Source organism: Mixophyes fleayi, chromosome 2 (assembly GCF_038048845.1).
Source record: "Mixophyes fleayi isolate aMixFle1 chromosome 2, aMixFle1.hap1, whole genome shotgun sequence".
NCBI classification, from domain to species: Eukaryota; Metazoa; Chordata; class Amphibia; order Anura; family Limnodynastidae; genus Mixophyes; species Mixophyes fleayi.
The window spans coordinates 26,653,041-26,672,941 of record NC_134403.1 but is presented as its reverse complement, the minus strand read 5'-3'; the positions used below and the strand labels follow the sequence as shown (position 1 = coordinate 26,672,941).

Sequence of the window (19,901 nt, the reverse complement as noted above, 5' to 3'; positions counted from 1 at the left end):
GTTTTAATAAAATGTTTTATATAAATCACATTGCATTTCCAGTTTTTCATAGAGGATCTAAAACTCCACTGTAATTTGTTTTCTTTTTTAGAGGTGACCTTATCCCCGATAACACTATTCACACTAATGCACCCTCACAACTGTCCCAATCTCCACTCTGAGCCACACTCGCTCCTCTTGTTTCAGCTGTGCCCTCCTCCACTTAGAATGTAAGCTCTCTAATGAGCAGGGTCCTTCATACCCTTTGTTTTCATGTCTGCGTTTATTTTGTTTACCTTGTATGTCCTTGTTTTATGTATGTCCTGTTTTCCGTACTGTACGGCGCTGTGGAGCACTGTGGTGCCTTACAAATCTACGATAATCTATGATAATAATAATAATAATAATAATAATAATAATAATAAATAAGATGTGAACTTCATCGACAAATGAGTTTGGTAAACATACAAAGAAGTGGGCTCCTGTGTAGGAGTTTTGGACCCACCCACAACACTTTGCTCATGGGAGGTTGGGGGAGATTGGGGTCATTAACACAATGGTGTAGTAAGACCATCTTGGGCCAAGGACAGTATTTTATTAATGACCCACTCAACCACCTTTACCTACTTTTACCTAATTTCTTGTATTCAGCTTTGTAATAGATAACCACACCAGCACTCAATTAGGTTTGGTTTTTTTTCCATTGCCCAGGGTGAGCTGTATTCTTCTACTCCCAAGATAGTGCCCTTCTATGACCGAGGAGGAGAAAGAGGGGGAGGATGTTACAGGTGTGCCACAGTGCAGCTAGCTTTTCGTAGACAGGAATTGCTTCGGGAGCACTCCAATCAGAAGAGACAATGTGTGTTTTCTGAGTCTCCTATGATTGGGTGACATGACTAGTGCATCATACAGTGGATCTTCTGATTGGTTCCCCGGTAACAGCTGTCTTGTGAGATCTCTACTAATGCATCTCGTCAGTTCCAACTTTTATATCTTGTAGGGAAAGATCCTAAACTCCAGGGCCTGGCCCCTAACAAGAGCCAGCTGGCCTGAAAAAGCTAGTGCCACCTTGCCTGCATACTGTAATGCTTTTACCTGTTCCCCGTTCCAGCGCTGTCTCTCAGTGCAGCGATCGACACTTTAGTGTAACGGGTCACATGATTCGGCTGCCGGGGCGGGCTGTTTGAATTTTCTCTATATAACTTCGGCACTGATACTTGCTCAGTGTCAGTGCAATTTTGCTGCTGAGTATCTGACTCCTGTATCCCCTGTGTGCCCTTCTCCCTGTGAGTGAGTGAGTGAGTGAGTACTGCTGCTGGATTCTCTGTGCACCATTTCTGGCCTGTCCGTCTCCGTTTGCTGACCGCCTGAGTACGAAACTTGGCTTGTCTGACTACGCTTTGCTGGATCACCTGTGTACGGAACTTGGCTGGTCTGACTACGCTTTGCTGGATCCTCTGTGTACCGAACCTGTCTCATCTGACTATGCATTGTCTGACTACCCGTGTACCCGATCCTAACTGGTCAGTACCTCTATACTTCATTTATTGTTCTAGATCCCTGCCAGCCTGTTTACCCATGTGCATCCATATATTTGACTACTGCGATATATTTATCTCTGCCTTATTCTTCTGGGACGACTATACTACCTTGAGACCTCTGTTGCTTCCTGAGACAGTCCAAGGGGGCCGCAACCTGCGAGTTCCTTGCAGCAAAGCCCAACCTGCCTTGCGGCGGATCTTGGCGAACACCGAGGAACTCGTTAGACTCTGCTCCCCTGGTCTGCTGGTGTCAATCAAGAATAACAAAGACCTTTCACCTGCAGATCATAACACATACATGCACACAACCAGCAAATGGTCACATCAGAATTATGTCAAATGATTAACTACATAACTACATAAATACATATTTCTCTGTCTCTACACCTGCATCCACCTGCCCTCTTCTCTTCTCTCCCTACTTGTCAGGGTATGTACTTTCAGTAGATAGGTATGCACACTGCGCTTAATCCCATGCTAAGCATTATTACCGCAGCAGCAGTGGGACCAAGGTATCCCTCCTTGAACAACTGAATCAACAAACAAAGGTGCCCCAATTGCGCCTTCAGTAATAATATATCAAATATGACAAAACAACATATACAAATTGTTATTGCTTATCCAAGGAATGATATTGTGCCAATATGAATAAAAACAGTAAGGTGAATCAGACTAGAACGTTATAAACTTGTTATATGGAGAAAGGTGGCAAAAATACAATGTACACAGCAAGTGGGTCAAAATGGCAGAAAGGTGATGTGACCAAAAACTGTATACGTTCTATACTGAGATAGGTCCAACCACCCTGTGCACAAGATACAAAAAATACAACATGTAAAACAATCAACACTTAAAAAAAGGTGGGAGTAAAAAAAAAAAACAGTAAAAATAACAGTAAAAAAAACGTAATCACCAGGGGGGGGCGAGAGAATGAGATGATATAAGTCCCACCCACATCCACAAAGTTCTGGAGTCAATGGTTTAAAAGTGTCCCAATGGTAACTTAATATAAAAATCTTTTGAAATAATCGGTCCAAGGCACTCCCAACTTATGTACTTTGTCCTTTGATCTTCTTGCTCTACACTTCTTCCCTTTGCGATCTTATCAGTTCTTTGGCCTCAAATGTCACCTCTATGCCAATGATACTCAAATCTACCTCCCCTCCCCAGATCTCTCCCATTCCTTCCTCTCTCATGTTTCCAGTTGTCTATCGCTACTTCCTCGTAAATCCCAACGCTTTCTTAAACTGAACATGTCTAAAACAGAAATCATTGTCTTCCCTCACAAAAGTCCTCTCATCTCCCCTTCTCCTACTTTCCATTGACAATACCACACTCTCCTCTGTCCCTCAAGTCCTCTGCCTGGGTGTTAACCTTGACCCCTCCCTTACCTTCATCCCCCACATTCAGTCCATCTCCCAATCCTGCCTCTTCCACCTTCCTAACATCGTAGGATCAGACCCTTTCTCACCCTGGAAGCATCTAAAACTTTCATACACTTACTCATTATCTACGCCTTGTTCACTTCTATCTGGTCTTCCATTTACCCATCTCTCCATACTTCCATCTGTACTCAATGCTTCTGCCCAACTCATTTTTCACTGTAGCTGCTCTACCTCTTACAGTTGCTACACTGGCTCATTATTAATGTTTGTTCCCAATTGTAAAGTGCTACAGAATTTGCTGGCGCTATATAAATAAATGTTTATGATGATTATCCGCTTCAGAATCCAATTTAAACTCACCTATAAAGTCGTCAACCTCACCTCTCACCTCCAAACTCCTTTCCACGCACACTCCCTCCCACCTACTCTGCTCGGCCAATAACCTCCGTCTCACCTCCCCACTAATTATCACTTCAAACTCCCGTCTTCAGAATTTCTTCTGTGCTCCTCCTAATCTCTGGAATGCCCTCCCATACCCATACCTCCATCTCCAAGCCTTCAAACCTGCCCTAAAAACTTTTTCAATAAAGCCTATCAACCCTTCCAAAACTCATCTTTTCATCCAAGCCTACCAGCCCTACTCCTAACTCTTCCGCTTCTGCATCCTCCACCTTTGTTCCCCCACTCAGTTTCTCTCTCTTTAAGTCTCCTTATCCACTAGAATGTAAGATCTCACAAACAGGGCCCTCTCTCCTAGTGTTTTCTTTATGTACTTATGTAATTTTATGGGCTCAATTATGTAATTATGTAATTGTGCGGCTTGTATGTCTAGCTTTGTCACTTATGTACTTATGTAATTATGTAATTTTGTTGTATGTTCTATCCTGTGTACAGCGATGCAGAACCCTTGTAGTGCCTTATAAATAAATGATAATAGTTATTATTTGTAGGTCTGTGTCATTTTAAGTCACATTTGCCATTAAAGGAAATGCTTTGCATTTGCTGACATTAAAAACTTCATTTTCCTCCATTCAATTCTTGCATGTGCACCGATCTCAGTCATTGTCAATTGATATCAAAAGTTGACCCCTTATTAAATAGACCATGTAGCATACAGTAATGATATACAGGTTTTATAAAGACACAGCTCCTCAGTTTCACCTAAGCAGCTGGTAATGCTTGCTGGGCACAAATTTGGAACGTATAACAAATGGCAGGAGCATTGTAATCTGAAACATATGTGCTGGAACCAAAGAATACAGAACTTCTCAGCAACAGAAATAGGTTTATACAGCAGCTGTGAAAATGAAAAATGACATATCATCTGTGCAATGGAAGGCCTATGGGTACTGACGTGACATATATCTAACGTAATAGCAAGTTTAATGCTGCTGGGTTATCACCATCCACTCATTAGTCACCAAAATGTGCTTTAAAGGGCCTGTTTAGTGCAAATAGCACAGCATAATAAATGCTAATAGGTGACTGATTGCTATGGGTTAGAAAACATTTGTGCTATCTACAGTACATCGTACAGGTTTAAAAGACACCAGCTAGTCCATACTTGCCAACTCTCCCGGAATGTCCGGGAGACTCCCGCATTTTGAGAGAGTCTCCCGGACTCCCGGGCGAGTGTGGCAAAATCCCGGATCTGCCCACTTCCTAGTGAAGTGGGCAGAATTAGGTCACAAACGCCGCGATTCCTGGTGAATCGCGGCGTTTGGCCCCGCCCCCTCTGTCAAATGACGCATTTTGCGTCATGACGTCATGGGGGCGGGTCCAAAATGACACGGATTTTGGAGGCCCGCCCCCCCATGACGCCCACCTCCCCCGCAGGCTCCCGGATACCAACATTGTAAAGTTGGTAAGTATGAGCTAGTCTGCATTCTTCAATATGAGTGTATTAAGCTGGCTATACAAAGTGGTAGAACTATCGCCATGGAGGGCATGCAGGGCCGTCTTACAGCACTATAGGCCCCTGGGCAAAGCAGTGCTCTGGGGCACTACCTAAAACCAAAACAAAGCCTTCATAGCCTTCAAACTTCATGGCACTCTGTTCCATTCCTTTCATTATTTACTTATAGTAGGTAGCAGAGGGGGGGGGGAAACTGACAAGGACTGTTAAAAATATTAGAATAACTTTATTAAAGCTTTATGGCCTCAAAAAATGATGTATGTTGATTGTGCCTTGCTTATGTACAATTAGTATGTGTACGTTGTTGTCGTCAAGGTCAAGATATGTATTCGCAACAGCAAGATCGCATGTACAGATAAAAGCTGATACCGATGGGATTAGTCCACCTAAAGGTTTTCATAAAGAGGGTTGGAAGGTTCTGAATAAATCTCCAGGAATAATAAACTGAAAAGTTGGCAAGCCTATGGGGCCCCTATGCTGTTAGGGCCCCCGGGCAACTACCCAGCATGCCCATGTGATAAGACGGCTCTGATGCCATGTAACAGCTACATAACCAGGGAATGTGGGGGTCCTGCTCCACCCTCCCAAAGCTCCTGTTCTTGTGGTTCGGTCTGTGTTTGCATAGATCTAAGGCTGTGTAAATGTCTGCAACTAAAACGAGATCCACAACATCAGGGCCGTCTTCAAATAGGTGCAATCAACACCCCTTCCAGCTCAGCTTAATGTCTTGGGCTAGGTGAAGCAAAAACTCATTTTTGTAGAATTGTATCAGGACACAGATTAGCAAAGTCCCAAAATACCCAGCTCCAAGCAGCTCAGTTGTACTGACTGGATTTGGACACCAATAGTGTAGGGGAAGGATCCTAAACTCCAGGCCAAGAACAGGTGACTAACAAGTGTCACCTAGTCTGCATATACACACAACCAGCAAATGGTCACATCAGAATTATATCAAATGATTAACTCCTTAATAAGTGTATTAGGGTACAATGCTACATAAATACATATTTCTCTGTCTCCACACCGGCCTCCACATTCCCTCTTCTCTCCCTACTCGTCAGGGTCTGTTCTTGGCTCTCTGCTCTTCTTGCGCTGCACTTCTTCCCTATGTGATCTTATCAGTTTTTTTGGTTCTAAATGTAACTTTTATGTCAATGATACCCAAATCCAGGGTCGCCATCATGGGGGTACGGCCAGTACTGCTGTGAGGGGCCCGGACAGACCTGTCCGGGGTCCGTGGAATGTCCGGGCCTCTCAGTGTCTGACTGACCTTGCAGTCCCTTCTTCTCCACGATGCTGCAGCTCCACCTCCCAGGCTCTGATAGGCTGGGAGCACGACGCGGTGACATCCTCACTGCCCGCCCAGCTCCCAGTGTATCAGTGACCAGGAGCTGCAGCATCGAGGAGGAGAAGGTAAGCTAATTAGGTGTTCATTTTATATGAGAGGGGCAGACAGAAGAGGGGACATTAACTGTGCCTGGGGGGGGGAGAGGGGGACATTAACTGTGCCTGGGAGAGGGGGGGGGGGACATTAACCATGCGGGTGGGGGAGAAGGAGACAATAACTGTGGAAGGGGCATTAACTGTGCCTGGGGGGGAGAGGGGGACATTAACTGTGATAGGGGGTGCATGTATGGTGAAGAGGAAGGGGGGTACATGCATGGGGAGGAGGGGCCCTGCAAGATTAATTAGTACTGGGCCCCACAGTTTCTGATGGCAGCCCTGCCCAAATCTACCTTTCCTCCCCTCCCATTCCCTCCTTTCTCATGTCTCCACTTATCTTGAACAGATAAAGTCCCAAACTACCCAAAATAAACATAACTATAATGTACAGAGTCCCTCTGGCACGCCACAGCTTATGTGGGCTCTTAGCTCCATTAGATTAGCATGTTGCTTCTAGTCACATTGTAAAGTACCTTTCTGAGTATAGACATCCATGATGGTCACAACGAGGAGAATGTGGAAGAAATGTCTGGTTGTACTAGTGATCACCTAAGAGTACTTAACCTGGGAACATCCTGACATTTGCTTATATGCTAATCAACATAATGGGGCTTTAGATTGTGTATTGGACACTAGGTATGGGCTCTACGCTTTTTAAGGACTTGTTTTGTATACTTGCCATCAGAAATGACTCTGCCTTGTGTAGGATACAGATGTTTTATATACTGCTCATTAGAATAGGGGTCTGCTTTGTATAATGACCATAACATTGCAGCTATCTTATAACCTGGTTTCCAGAATTGGTTCTGCTTTGTATACCGGTCATCCAAAGGTCTCTACACTACACACAGTCATCAGATGGGACTCTATTTTGCATATTAGAAACCAGAAAGGGCTCTAATTTGTATGCTGGTCATTTAACGTTGCCTTCAGGGCGGGCAGGGCAAGCAGGAGTACTGTGGTGATGACACCCCAACCCGTCGCTGCTTTTAACCTAGTAAGGAGGGGGTCAGTCTGGTAATGTGGCGGTGGGCAGTGACAGTATAGCACAGCGCCACTCTCCCGGCCCACCACTGACATCTTCTTCTACATGTCAGCACTCTGTTCAGGGCACCGCGGGACAGTAAAAACACTGGATGTGTAACATTATATCACTCACTTAGTGTTTTAGGCGCCCCTAGACATTGGCCCCCTAGGCGACCTCCGTGTCAGTAGGGTGCTGACACAATCTAATCTAGTTTGTAAATCACCTTACCGTCAGCTATTCCAATTTAGGCGACAGCTTATTAAAATCACATAAAGATGGACTAAAAATGCAATGAAAGTAAAGTACATTTGCAAATAAAAATAACTAGTGTCATTTAAGGCTGATACCTTTAATAGCTAATTATAATGGAATCAGTACACATTCCAATTATATAAAACAGGATGGCTAGCTGCATGCTGCACTGCAGGATGGCTATCTGCGTGTTGCACTACAGGATGGCTAGCTGCATGCTGCACTACAGCCTGACAGAATGCAGATAATGATCCACTAAAGGTAGTGGCAGTGCAAGCCTCTCCTTCTGCTGTCACTACCACCGTGCCCTCAGTGAAAGCCTCTGGCTATGGTGCTGTGTACAAGAACTATTTAATAAAGTTCTATATCACCATATCAATCATGCCCACCTATACCCAATCTATCTGCCCATGCCATGCTTATTTCAAGAGATACCATGCCCTTTGGACCCACAGAAATCTGGACAGTACCAAGGAAATCTGGACGGGTATGCATACACGCAATCACCACAGTAGGTGTTGGCTATGTTACAACAGGGGGTGGCGGAGAAGGATAGCCTCCCATGCATTAAAGCAAAAATAGATCACTTTTAAAATGATCTGCAAGCAGTTGCTGATCCAGGGGCAATCAGGGCAATACCTTTTAAATTGCCAAGACGCCGAACAAAGTGTGTGTGGCCAATCTGGACCATGGGTGGGGTCAACCGGGACCAGCCAATCAGAATGAAGGGGGGTGTGACTATGCTAAATCGCCCCCCCCCCTCCCCCTCCGAAAAAGAAACTGTAGGTCCGCCCCAGACTGCTAGTTGATATGTCACATCATTAATTCATTATTATTTAAGGATTAACAAATGCAAATAGTGAGACCGAGGTTCTCAGTACAAAATAACGAATGTCTAAGTGTTTAAAACTAAAATTAAACAGCACTTAGAAATAGGCCCCTTTAATGGGTTTTGTCTGCTAAACTAGCTAGGTTTCTACATAGTACATCAAACTGTTTATTTCATACCTTCTGTGTTATGAGCATTATGTCAGACTCAGTCTGCTCCATGTTTTCACAGACTTCTGGAAGATTGGACGGCAAAATAAATTGCCTGTTTAATGCCAACTGTGTTTCGGTATCATCATCATCAACGCCTCTCTCCTTGGAGTGAGTGACAAGCTTGGGTTCATTTAACGGAGAGCTGCACATTCACAAAAGGGGGAAAAAATGACACAATAAGCATAATATTAAGTAAGCAGAGAGGAAATATACTCTTAAGACACAACTCAAGTTAGATATGGATTTAATATTACATTTAATGTCAGCAGAATACCTAATAAGGCTGAGATCCTGCATAAAATGATTTCATTATTATTTGATTACTTTTTCCAGTGACTGTTTGTTACTTATTTGATCTGTGAGAAATTTAAGGGGCTGTAATGTCAAAAATGTTTTTGCTTATTTTACTTCTTGCACAGGGAAGTGTAAACGTTAGACATATTTTTGTTATCCCTCTGTTTAGTCAAATTCGGCAAAATGAGCCAACTCAAAGGGTTCAATCTACTAATTAGTCACCCTCTCTCCCCCTTTTCAGTCTTTCTTGCATCAAGCCATGGCGTCACTGGGTTGTATCCTGCCCCACTGACGTCACACAAACCCATAAATTCCAACATTTAAAACCCCGAAAGCGGGACAAAATAAGCCCTGCCCCCAATCCACACAAACTCCGCCTACAAATGGACATATTTTGGTAAAACTCCATCCACTTTCCTGTTTCCTGCTTTGCTGCCCGCTAATTGGGATATCCCACCAAATTGGGGACAGTTGTGAGTCATGCATACCCGTACTGCTAGCCCACGTCCCCTAGCTATTGTTTTGCAAGAGTATTATCCCAATTTGAAAAAAAATGACAGGAGGGCTCAGGGAGGAGATAAAGCAGTTGTGGTGAAGATTAGGAAAACAATGGTAACTGTACTGGGCGGTAAGTTCTGCAAACAGACTAAATAGCACCATCACAGAGATGAGGTAATGTCCTATAGCAAGAATATTTTATAAGTGCATCCCTAATATTTACATTAGAGGTTTGGATTGTCCCCATGGTGGTTCTGAAGTGTTCTTGGAGTTGTGATGAGTTTAGGGAGATGTGAGTAGTGATTTTAAAATGTTCCTGCTGAGTAACAGAGCATATGATATATGAGCTCTGATTCCTATAGAGCTGCAGTTGACATCACATTCTTTCCACACCAGTTCAACAGGAGCCCGACATCCCTACTCTGTTGCTGGAACTATTTAGATGCTCTGATTGGTCACAGGTTGAACTTACCCCTCCCACTTAAAGCTTGATTACACTTGGGTCCACTGTCTAGTTAAAATTATTATTCTGGGTGCTACAACTTAGCGGAATAACTCCTGACACTTCAAATCTAACTTTTGCCTGAAATCGCCTGTTCAGACAGACACCTTTGGACTTTCCATTCGTCACCATGCTGGCACATGATTCACATTGGTGCACTCACCTGTTAAGGTGGTGTCTATAACCTGTACTAGCTATTATATATTACCAGGAGTAATATAGCTGTGAAACTGAGCGGGACTCAGGGTTCTACAGATGAAAGAGGTACCAGTGCTACACGTGTAAATATGAAGGATGTAATAACAGGATCAAAAGGTTTAAAACCTTACTGTACACAACTGCCCTATACACTTACAATACTATATCTCCTACCAAGAACAAAAGATAAACAACTCTATGCTATACACCGGTAGACAGTGCTGTCCAATTGTCAGCTTCCAGCCAGGACATAAACCACAATGTTGTTTCCAATGTCTGTATCTTTCCTGTAAACTATAGGCTTTAGTGAATGACATTAATTTGGACTGAGATACATCTACTACCATATATCTACAGCACTCAGGCAGCACAGCTTATTAAACACTTGGAGGTATATTTACTAAACTGCAGGTTTCAAAAAGTGGAGATGTTGCCTATAGCAACCAATCAGATTCTAGTTATCATTTATTTAGTGCATTCTACAAAATGACAGATAGAATCTGATTGGTTGCTATAGGCAACATCTCCACTTTTTCAAAACTGCAGTTTAGTAAATATACCCCCTGGACAGGACTAAAATGTATGTGTACCTCACAAGTTTCCAATAGACATGTTTTTTTAATAAAATAGACCCCAACCAAATTATCATGTATATCATGTGTATACTATAAAGGGGCATCTGAAATTAAATGGTGGGGCATATTAGCTACCAAGTGGCAAGTGAGAATATAGGCTGAATATCTGCTATACAATTGCATATGAGTCTAAATGGTGTATATTGATAAGCTAATGACATGTGAAGTTATATAGTGGTGCATTGAATATAGGTTGGCATATTGGATATAGGTTGGCATAGTGTATGTATTGGCATATTGCATGCCTATCATCTATTCTAATTTAGTAGGTACAATCCCAATGTGAGCAGATTGTCCTGTCATCCGTAAATTGGGCATTTTACCAGCTCACAGGAAGTTGGTACGCAAGCCTCCACACAATGGTTCAACTCGGTAGGTCTGACAATGCGATGTTGTGGTTTTGTACATACTTCTGTATGACGGCTAACACAATGCCACACTCTCACCGCGGAATTCCATGAAACTATTCAATTCTATCCTTTCCAAATAAATGACTTATTATATCATTTTAAATTGTCAGTTTTGAAGAACTAAACCTAAAATAAAAATAAAAAATACAAGTTGTTTTAGATGAAAGACCTACTAATAACAGGAATAAATAAATAAAATGATCAAAAGCTCATCAGAAATGAAAACATTCAAGAAAAAAAGTAACTGTACGGGACAGTTTTCTGGTGTTTAATAATAATATGGGCGCCACTGTAAGTCACCAGCGCAGAGCTGCTTCCACTTGATCCTCTTTTTTCAGAACTGACGCTGCCTGGCGCAAGTCAGTGAATAAAGGATCACGTCAGCGGGAGATTTGAAAACAGGTTCAAGTGGAAACAACGTGGCGCTGGTGAGTTACTGGTGTCCAAAGCTGATTTACTAGCTTTCAAATATGTTGTCATAGATGTTGGAGTTTTTGGACCTGAAACTATCACTCAGCTGTATGACCAATGTAAATACAATGGGAAGCTTGTGGTGTGAAAATGTTCAAATATATTTATTTAGGAACGTCATCAGTAACTCTTATACATAAGGCAACTTGTATTTTATGTTTAGTACTCTTTTAAAGCCAAAACACTGTATGGTTTGTTTGTTTGTTACAGCAGAAAACATTTTGTTTCACTGGACTTTAACCTTAAATCGAGGAGTAATATATAGTGATATACTTTAGATTATTGGATAACATGAGGACATTGAATCTCTGGGAATATATAGCTATGCGGGTTGTGTATCGTTTAATGTTCCCTTTTCAGAACCAGAAAACTGGGGACATTGTAACTTTTGCATGAACAAAAGACGTGCAGGTGATGTTACTGAGTTACAGAATATTGCAACGTTACATAAATAACGGATGATAATGATAATAACAATATAATCAAAATAATTATAGGTATTGATTGGATTTTGGATGGATACCTAACAGGATTTGGATATTGTACCCGGGTCAGGGGAACAGGTTGTCATCTCCTGGGGTAGATGGTAGTGTACAGCAGCCGGGAAACCACACAAGGCTAAGGTTTTGGTACAACTGGCCTCAGCCCGTTTTATTAAGCAGAAAAATAATTAAAACCTTAAAAGAGTAACTTTGCACCGTGCCAAAACCATGTTGCATTGGAAGGAGAAGCACATTTAAAATGTGGGGACAGATTTATAGTTGGGGTAGGGCATGTCCTAGATCAACTTTCCATTTCAGTGTACAAATAAGCTATCAAGTGTTTGTGAGCTACATGAAACAACAGCCAGTATTTAACTTAGGTGCAAAATAATCAACTAATTTACATCCCTGATATTGTAACATGGTTTATCCAGGATCAAAATTAGTCCTTTTTTTGCCTTGTCCCCTTAATTAACACAAGTTGGTCCTGAATGTCAAACTATAAAAGAAAACATTAAAAGTTCCAGCAGGTATAGCTTACTCACAACAAATATCAGACTTTCTCTTATAAAGACTTTGCAGTGCTTTCCCCTAGGCAGAGCAGAGAGGATGTCTAGCTTGACTGCTTTTTAACATCCTTACACAGGTGCAAGTGCTAATCAGCCTATCCTCAGGCTGAAGGCCCAAAAGACCCAGAATGGGACCTTATGGATGGATCCCACCCTCACTCTCCATCCATAACCTCAGGAACCTTTTACCAATTTTTACCAAAGGCCAAAAGCCCGTAGCAAGCCGCTTAAACACAGACAAACATTTTCCTGGAGTTTTAAAACATGTAGGTCATAAACCTGGGACAAACATACCTGCCCAAAAACAATATTCCAGTGTTTCTGTCACAATATTTATACTATGCTTTGTTAGTGAAATCACAGTACCTGATTTTCCTCAGTTCGACTGAGCCATGATATATTTCATAAAGCTTTTTTTTTTTTTTAGCTGATTTGAAAGAGAAACAGCAGAAGTATTTTTATATCCAGACGAGAGCAATAAAAGACACTCAAAAAAACGAGTCACTCGCAGCTGTCTGATTTTTCTACCAATTTCACTTGTGTTGAGGTCATAACAATTCAAACATCCTTTCAAACACCCCAGAAATGAGCAACCTCTACACCTTGAGGTTTTTTTGTTATAACTTTTTTATAATTTTTGATGTGTTTATACCTTAAAATTTAGAAGTTGCTATAGAAATCCAGCACCATCTACTGGCAGAAAAGATAATCAACCAATAAAAGACAAAAATGGATCTATTTGCTATAGAACAACGATCAATAGCAATGTAAAGTAGGTGCTTATAGCGTTGGTACTTTCGTAAACATAGCAAAACATAAACATTGCAATACAAGTATTATTAAAAAAAAATATAGGTTAAATATAGCTTTAATGTGGACTTTCCATTGCTGTATAAAACTATTCTACTGTCCTTATACCATCAGTGAAGGATTTCTTTCTAGGTGAGTGTTAAAAACAAAAAACAAAATACCATTATCTTCTTCCAATAACTACAGTGGTAGGGACAGATTTTTTCTTAAAATACAAGGCTCTTCAATCGGCCTTTTCTCATTTTTATACAATGCCGCCGACATTAGCCAGGAAATTTCCACAGGCAAGCAAGTAGACAGATTAATAGTCGAAAAAAGTAAATCTGGGCCAATTTGGCGATTTTAAAGAAACACCAGTGACCATTTCATCATATGTCCCTTTCTGACGAATATTAACACAATACTGGAAAGGGCAGAAATCTGGTATGACCAATGACCTCTATCGGCTAATCAACTAGCCAGTGAGTGAAGAGAAAAGCAGGGGGCGAAACGCGTCGTAAGAAAAGGTCATGAGCCTACATTTCCGCATGTTCATCCATCTTTACAGGAAACAGGAAAACCACATAAATTTGTGGGCCAATGCAAGAGAGCCTATGGGCATCTTTCCGATGGGAATAGCTGGGCCATTCTGTCACGGGCACTAGGAGTCTTTACCCAGGGATCACCAGGTGGTAGGCTTACCAGAGCAATGTAGATGGTAATAGAGTACTCTGGTAGCAGGGTGATCACGGAACAGGCAATGGTAGATGATGAGATGCTCAGGAAAGTCTATGACTAGCAGCACTGGTAATATGGAGGTATTAATACACGAGGAACTGTATGGACAAGGACACGTGAAGGTAGTCAGTGGTCTGCAATAGCAAGTTGTACCACTGCTATAGTGAGGAGGAATGTCCAACAGCAACGAGGAGGTGATGAGAGTCAGCGGTCTGCGGAGAGCAAGTTGTACCGCTGTCTGAGTGAAGGAATGGAATCCAAGTGGAGGTATCCGGGTAGTCAGTGGTCTGCGATAGCAAGTTGTACCACTGCTATGTGAGAGGATACTGGAACAGGTGATACAGGAAACAGGGATCAGTGGTCTGCCTTCAACAAGTTGTACCACTGAATATATATGTGAGGAGGTGTACGGGGAGAGACTGCAACACAGGATGTACACGGGCACCTTAAACACGATCCACAATAATATGCACAATATATATAAATGACTGAACAGGTCTGCAAATATAGAAAGTCTCTTGAAGTAATCCAGCACAAGATAACACAGTCAATGATGGCAATAGACTCAGCGGATAGCAGACTCCAGAGGAGAACCAACACAGTCCAGCAAGGTATGCAATACACCAGCACAGTCAATGAGAAGTATGCATACCGTGGTTCAGAAGTAGGCAGTCAGATAGGAGTGCAGCGATACCTGAGCGGCAGGAGGCCGGCAGGATGAGAAGTCCCTGGAGGAAGAGTCTAGTAGGTGCAGCGCACAGGTAAGTAGACCAACAGGGACACGAATCCACAGGAATCAGTAGAACGTGGAACTGGACTCATGGAGGACCCAGGAGAATGGAGATGATCTAGCAGAGGAGTAGCTGATGAGATACGAATCCAATGCTGACAGGAGGGTAGAGACCAGCAGGACACAGGAAGGCGAGGAGAGCGGATCAGCAGCGGGTGGACGATAGCGCTGACAGCAGCAGCAGGGCTCTGCGGACACACGGAGGTAACCAGTAGCAACCAACAGGTACCAATAGCGATGGAACACGGGAGAGCAGAGTAGACCAGGAGCTGTTGATCACGAAGAGAAGCAGATGGTAATAATAGCAGCAGTCTCGAGGAAACACGGGAGAGATGAGATGAGGCTGAGGTGCACAGGAGCAGCGGATAGGAATCAGCTAACAGTCACGATGGTGAACACAGGCGAGTTGCAAGCTGGAGACTGTAGAGCACGGAGGCAGCGGATAGGAATCAGCTAACAGTCACGATGATGAACACCGACGAGTTACCAGCTGGAGACTGTAGTGCACGGAGGCAGCGGATAGGAATCAGCTCACCGACTTGATGATGAACAGGTGAGTGGATGTGGAGAGAAGGCTGTAGTGCACGGAGGCAGCGGGTAGGAATCAGCAAACAGTCACAATGGAATATGATAGCGTTGAAGTGGTATAGAAGACTGTAGTGCACGGAGGCAGCGGATAGGAATCAGCAAACAGTCACGATGATACAGTTGATGGTAGAAGTGGTATGGAAACCACAGTAGTAGAAGTGGTTTGGAAACCACAGAGGTAGAAGTGGTTTGGAAACCACAGGAATCAGCAGCGCTGAATACACGAGGAAACATAGGAACACCTTCAGAGACTCATGGGGAATGAGACTCCAAGATCAGGCAACGTGGTGTTGACCACAGGTGCTTAATATAGGGAGTGTTGCCTGATCTGCCAATTGAGTTAAAGGGACATACACTGAAGTATAGGAAAGGGCTGCGCATGCGCAGACCCTCAGGATGGAGGACGGCCACGGTTCCTAAATGTCCGGGAAGAGGCACTCACGGTCCGGTGAGTGACACATTCCTTCCTGTGTAAGAATTAAGTGCAACTTTATACACCTACATGTAAAAATTAGATTTTGTTTTGTGGGTCGAGAGTATTTAAATGAGCTGAAAGGGTGAAGAGGACATATTTAAGGGAGCATTTTCTCATTAATAGACGGAGGGAGTGAGGGTCTTACAGCCTTTTCCTTTTTGCAAAATTACTTTTTTTTCAATAATAGTTTTCAGTTTGCATAGTATAAAAGAAAACAAACATTAAAATGAGAGGAAGAAGGGGGAGGGAGGGTAGGAGGTAGGTTAGGGAGAGGGAGTGGAAGTACACACAAATTACCCTAGAATTTACTTCGTACATTCTGATATCCCAAACACAATATACAAGATTTTGGTACACTTGCTCATATTGAAGAGTTACCGAGAAGAAGATATTAATGCGTTTATAGTATCTGGGTTATTTAAGCATTCAATGTGAACCAGATCATATGGGGAGAAGAAGCAGAAGAAGAGTATGGGACAATTAATGTTTCCATATCACAGCTTAGTTGAGTTTTGGATATTACCTTAGCAACGGGGGGAGGGTAGAAGTTCTCCATGCTTGGGCAATTACCGACCTAGTTGCAATAAATATGTGACCAACTACATATCGGTCTTTTGCAAAATGATTTTAACTTTATAGGATCTCCGCAGGAGCCGGTAATCGGTAGTCCTACTGCACATTAATAGGAAAGCAATTTTTAGGCGCTTTTCAACCAATGTAATGAAAACATTCAAACACACAAAAAAACCCTCATGTAGTAAAGACAGTTCCAATGTCCCCCCGTGATTAATTTAAAACAGGAATAAAGCTAAACTGAGCAGTATTGTAGGATAAACACTGTAACGCCTATATTTATTTAGACGGTGGTCCTAAAACGGACATTGAGGCCACTCTGTCCACCATGTGCATTTCCAACCAGACACACAAATCTGCAAAACAAGGTGGAGATTGATTATCTTGCAGCCATTGCCAAAATCGAGATATGGTTGTGCACCTATGGATGTGTAAGGCAGACAATTTGGTGCAGCTACACAATTTCATAAATTGCTTTAAGGATGTTAGTCCTATCATATCAGCACAATACTATGAACTCACCTCTTGTCCCTCAGTCTATCACCATTTCCTCCCTAGTAATTTATGATTCACACCGTGAGTAGGATATTGGAATAGAAGAAGTCCTCCATTAAGACATAATTGGTCAATAATCACAGAATGAAAGGGCGCACTGTCAAATTGCTCTGGTAAATGCATTTGTTCATTTGCCAACAGAAAATACAATAAGGAAAATGTTGGTTTGAAACACAGTGAAACACTGACTCCTTTGAATACAAGTACAGAACGTGGAATATTAGGCAGTTGGCAACACTATCAAAAGGCTTTAAAAATCATGGAAAGTGAACTGGCGCTGTGCCATACCACATACTACATTATGGAGATCTGGGTTGGATGTTGACAGTGCTGTGTGGTGCATTTGGAGTGTTGCTGGTCTCTCCCAAACCACTCCAAACATTTCATGAGACTTGGCCTTTACCGGCTCTCCGTCTCACACTCCCTGTTTGTGTTGCCTGTCTCAGGCATAGACCTTATAGACATTCAGGAGACAATTTACAGTGACAGATCAGTGAATGACTGGTTCTGTTCCAGCTCTTTATTCACTAGTCACTAGCTGGATATCAAATACAGTCTAACGGACACCTATTCATTATACTGGGACCACTGTGGTGGCAAAGTTGCCAATCTTATTATTGTTATGTCCGTTTCAATCGTCACCAATAAAGATTGTCCGATGCGATTAATGTGGTTCCAACGCACAAGAGATTTAATAGCAAAATAGATGAAAGTATAACAAAATACAAGAAAGTTTAAATGATACATTACTCTTGCGCACTGGATCCAGTAACAGTCATTCAATCCTGAAGTCTGTGGTCAAAAAGAGTGAGTGAAACTGTCCAGCGGCTTTTTATGCAGTTTGAGTCGCCAAAAAAAACAGTGATGATGTCACAATATACACAAAGACAGCTAAAAGAGTTCTTCATTGGTTCACGGTTTATGATGTTCCAGTAGAATGCTGGTAAAAGGTTAATTTAAATGATTCTTCTCCAAAGGTGGGGGCAACTCACTCCAACTGTTGTGTACTTGTCCTGCTCTAAGCAGCCGCCAAAAATCTGGTTTAAACTAACCCATTAGTAGAGTATTTATTAAAATTTATATTATACTAATCATAATTAGTGATTGCTATGTGCAATTGCTTCTCCGATGATACTGGATTCCTGCTGGTAAAATGTGGATTAATATAAGACCAAACACCATACATTTCTTGGAACTTCAACCATAAATACAATTAATGTAGGTCTATCTTTGTGTAAATAATCTCTAATTCCTAATAACAAAAGAATGTGAGTTGGAACTTTATTAAATGTGAACTATTTACAAATGTAGGTGTGAATGTAAGTGTATTTGCTTTGTTTGCCTGTGCAATCACAATCACATGGAAAATCGATACTTATTCATTTAGAACGACTTCATTCAATTTTTTCGACTTTGACATTGTTTACTCTGGCCGCCGCAGTCTACTGGGGTCAGGAAGACCCCCTGTGATTTTAGCATGGTTATTGTTGTCCTCCCACCCCATGGAGTCACCAGCCCTGTACTGACTTCCACTCTGACAGGGGAACACACATGGTCTCTCTGTTGTAGTAGAAACCTGACCATGCTGTCGAGTGCAGGTGTTGGTTTTGAATTTGCAGAGAGTGACATGCTACCCATTTTTTTTAGCTATGTTTTATTGTATTTACTGTACTTTAAAAAGCATCAGTCCTGTGAAGCAAGGACTAGTTCAGAGATCTATAGACGGTAAGGGGCTAGACCCACTGTCACAGGTAACCGCTGCTTTGCAAATACAAATTGCACAATGAAACAGAACAAACTGACAAATGTGTTTTAGCTGTGAGTGAGACAGAGGGTGGAGAGAGTTCTGTTGGTGAGAATTCACAAGCGTAGAGGAGAGGGCATTCCTGTGACAATAGGAGCTAGGAGATATCTGATTGGACATGAGACTGAAGCTGGTAAAACATTCAGAGGGAGTAGTATGAGGTGGGGCTAAGATAGACTATAGTAAATAAGTTGATTTTGAGAAAGTGTTTAAAATATTGAAGACTGGGTAGAGACTGATCAGAGAGGATAGGGTACTCCATACGTGGGAAGCAGGTGGAGTGAGAGGCACCTATCACAAGGAGGAGAGGCGGATTGGAAAGGGCAAGAGGGATTGTATTTTTTGATGAGGTCAGAGATGTATCAATGGGAGAAGTTGGCCACAGATTTGAAGGCGAAGGTGAGTTGAATTCTGGAGGTAATGAAAGCCAGTGTAAGGATTTGCAAAGTGGTGCAATGGATGTGGAGTGGTGAGTTAGGAATATCAGTCTCTCTGTATCATTGAGGAAAATTGTGTGAGAGGTAGACCAGATTGTAGGAGGCTGCAGTAGTCAAGGCGAGAGATAATGAGCTTATGGATAAGGGTTTTGGTAATGCCCAGAGGTGGGGAAGGGTTGTATTCTGGCAATGTTTTTAAGGATGAGATGACACAACAGCATGAGAGATAGTGACACTTGGAGTGTGGGAAGATGATGAGCTCAGTTTTGGACATGGTTGCGCTTGAGATAGCTTTGAGACATCCAGGTGGAGAGGGCAGAGAGACAGTTGGACACATGGGATAAAAAAGAATGAGAAAGGACAGGGATGAAGAGAGGGAGGTAGATATGTGTGTCATCTGTATAGATGTGGTAGTTGAGGCCAAATTAGTTCACTGATAGGAGTATAAAGAGACAAAAGCATATTGAGGAGAATAGAGCATTGAGGAACCCCAACGTACAGAAGCAGTGA

General features: G+C 42.3%; 1 protein-coding gene across 3 annotated transcripts in view; it reads right to left on the bottom strand.

Moving 5' to 3' along the window:
* The window catches only part of LOC142140053 (cyclic nucleotide-binding domain-containing protein 2-like), a 251,867-nt gene that overhangs the window by 185,522 nt on the left and 46,444 nt on the right, over positions 1-19,901 (bottom strand). For all 3 annotated transcript variants that reach the window (XR_012688277.1, XM_075197913.1, XM_075197914.1), the window contains exon 2: positions 8,551-8,725. Coding sequence is in view for 2 of the 3 variants with exons in the window: in XM_075197913.1 (XP_075054014.1) it covers positions 8,551-8,592 (42 nt within the window). In the remaining variant the exon portion in view is untranslated. The remainder of the gene's footprint in view (positions 1-8,550; positions 8,726-19,901) is intronic.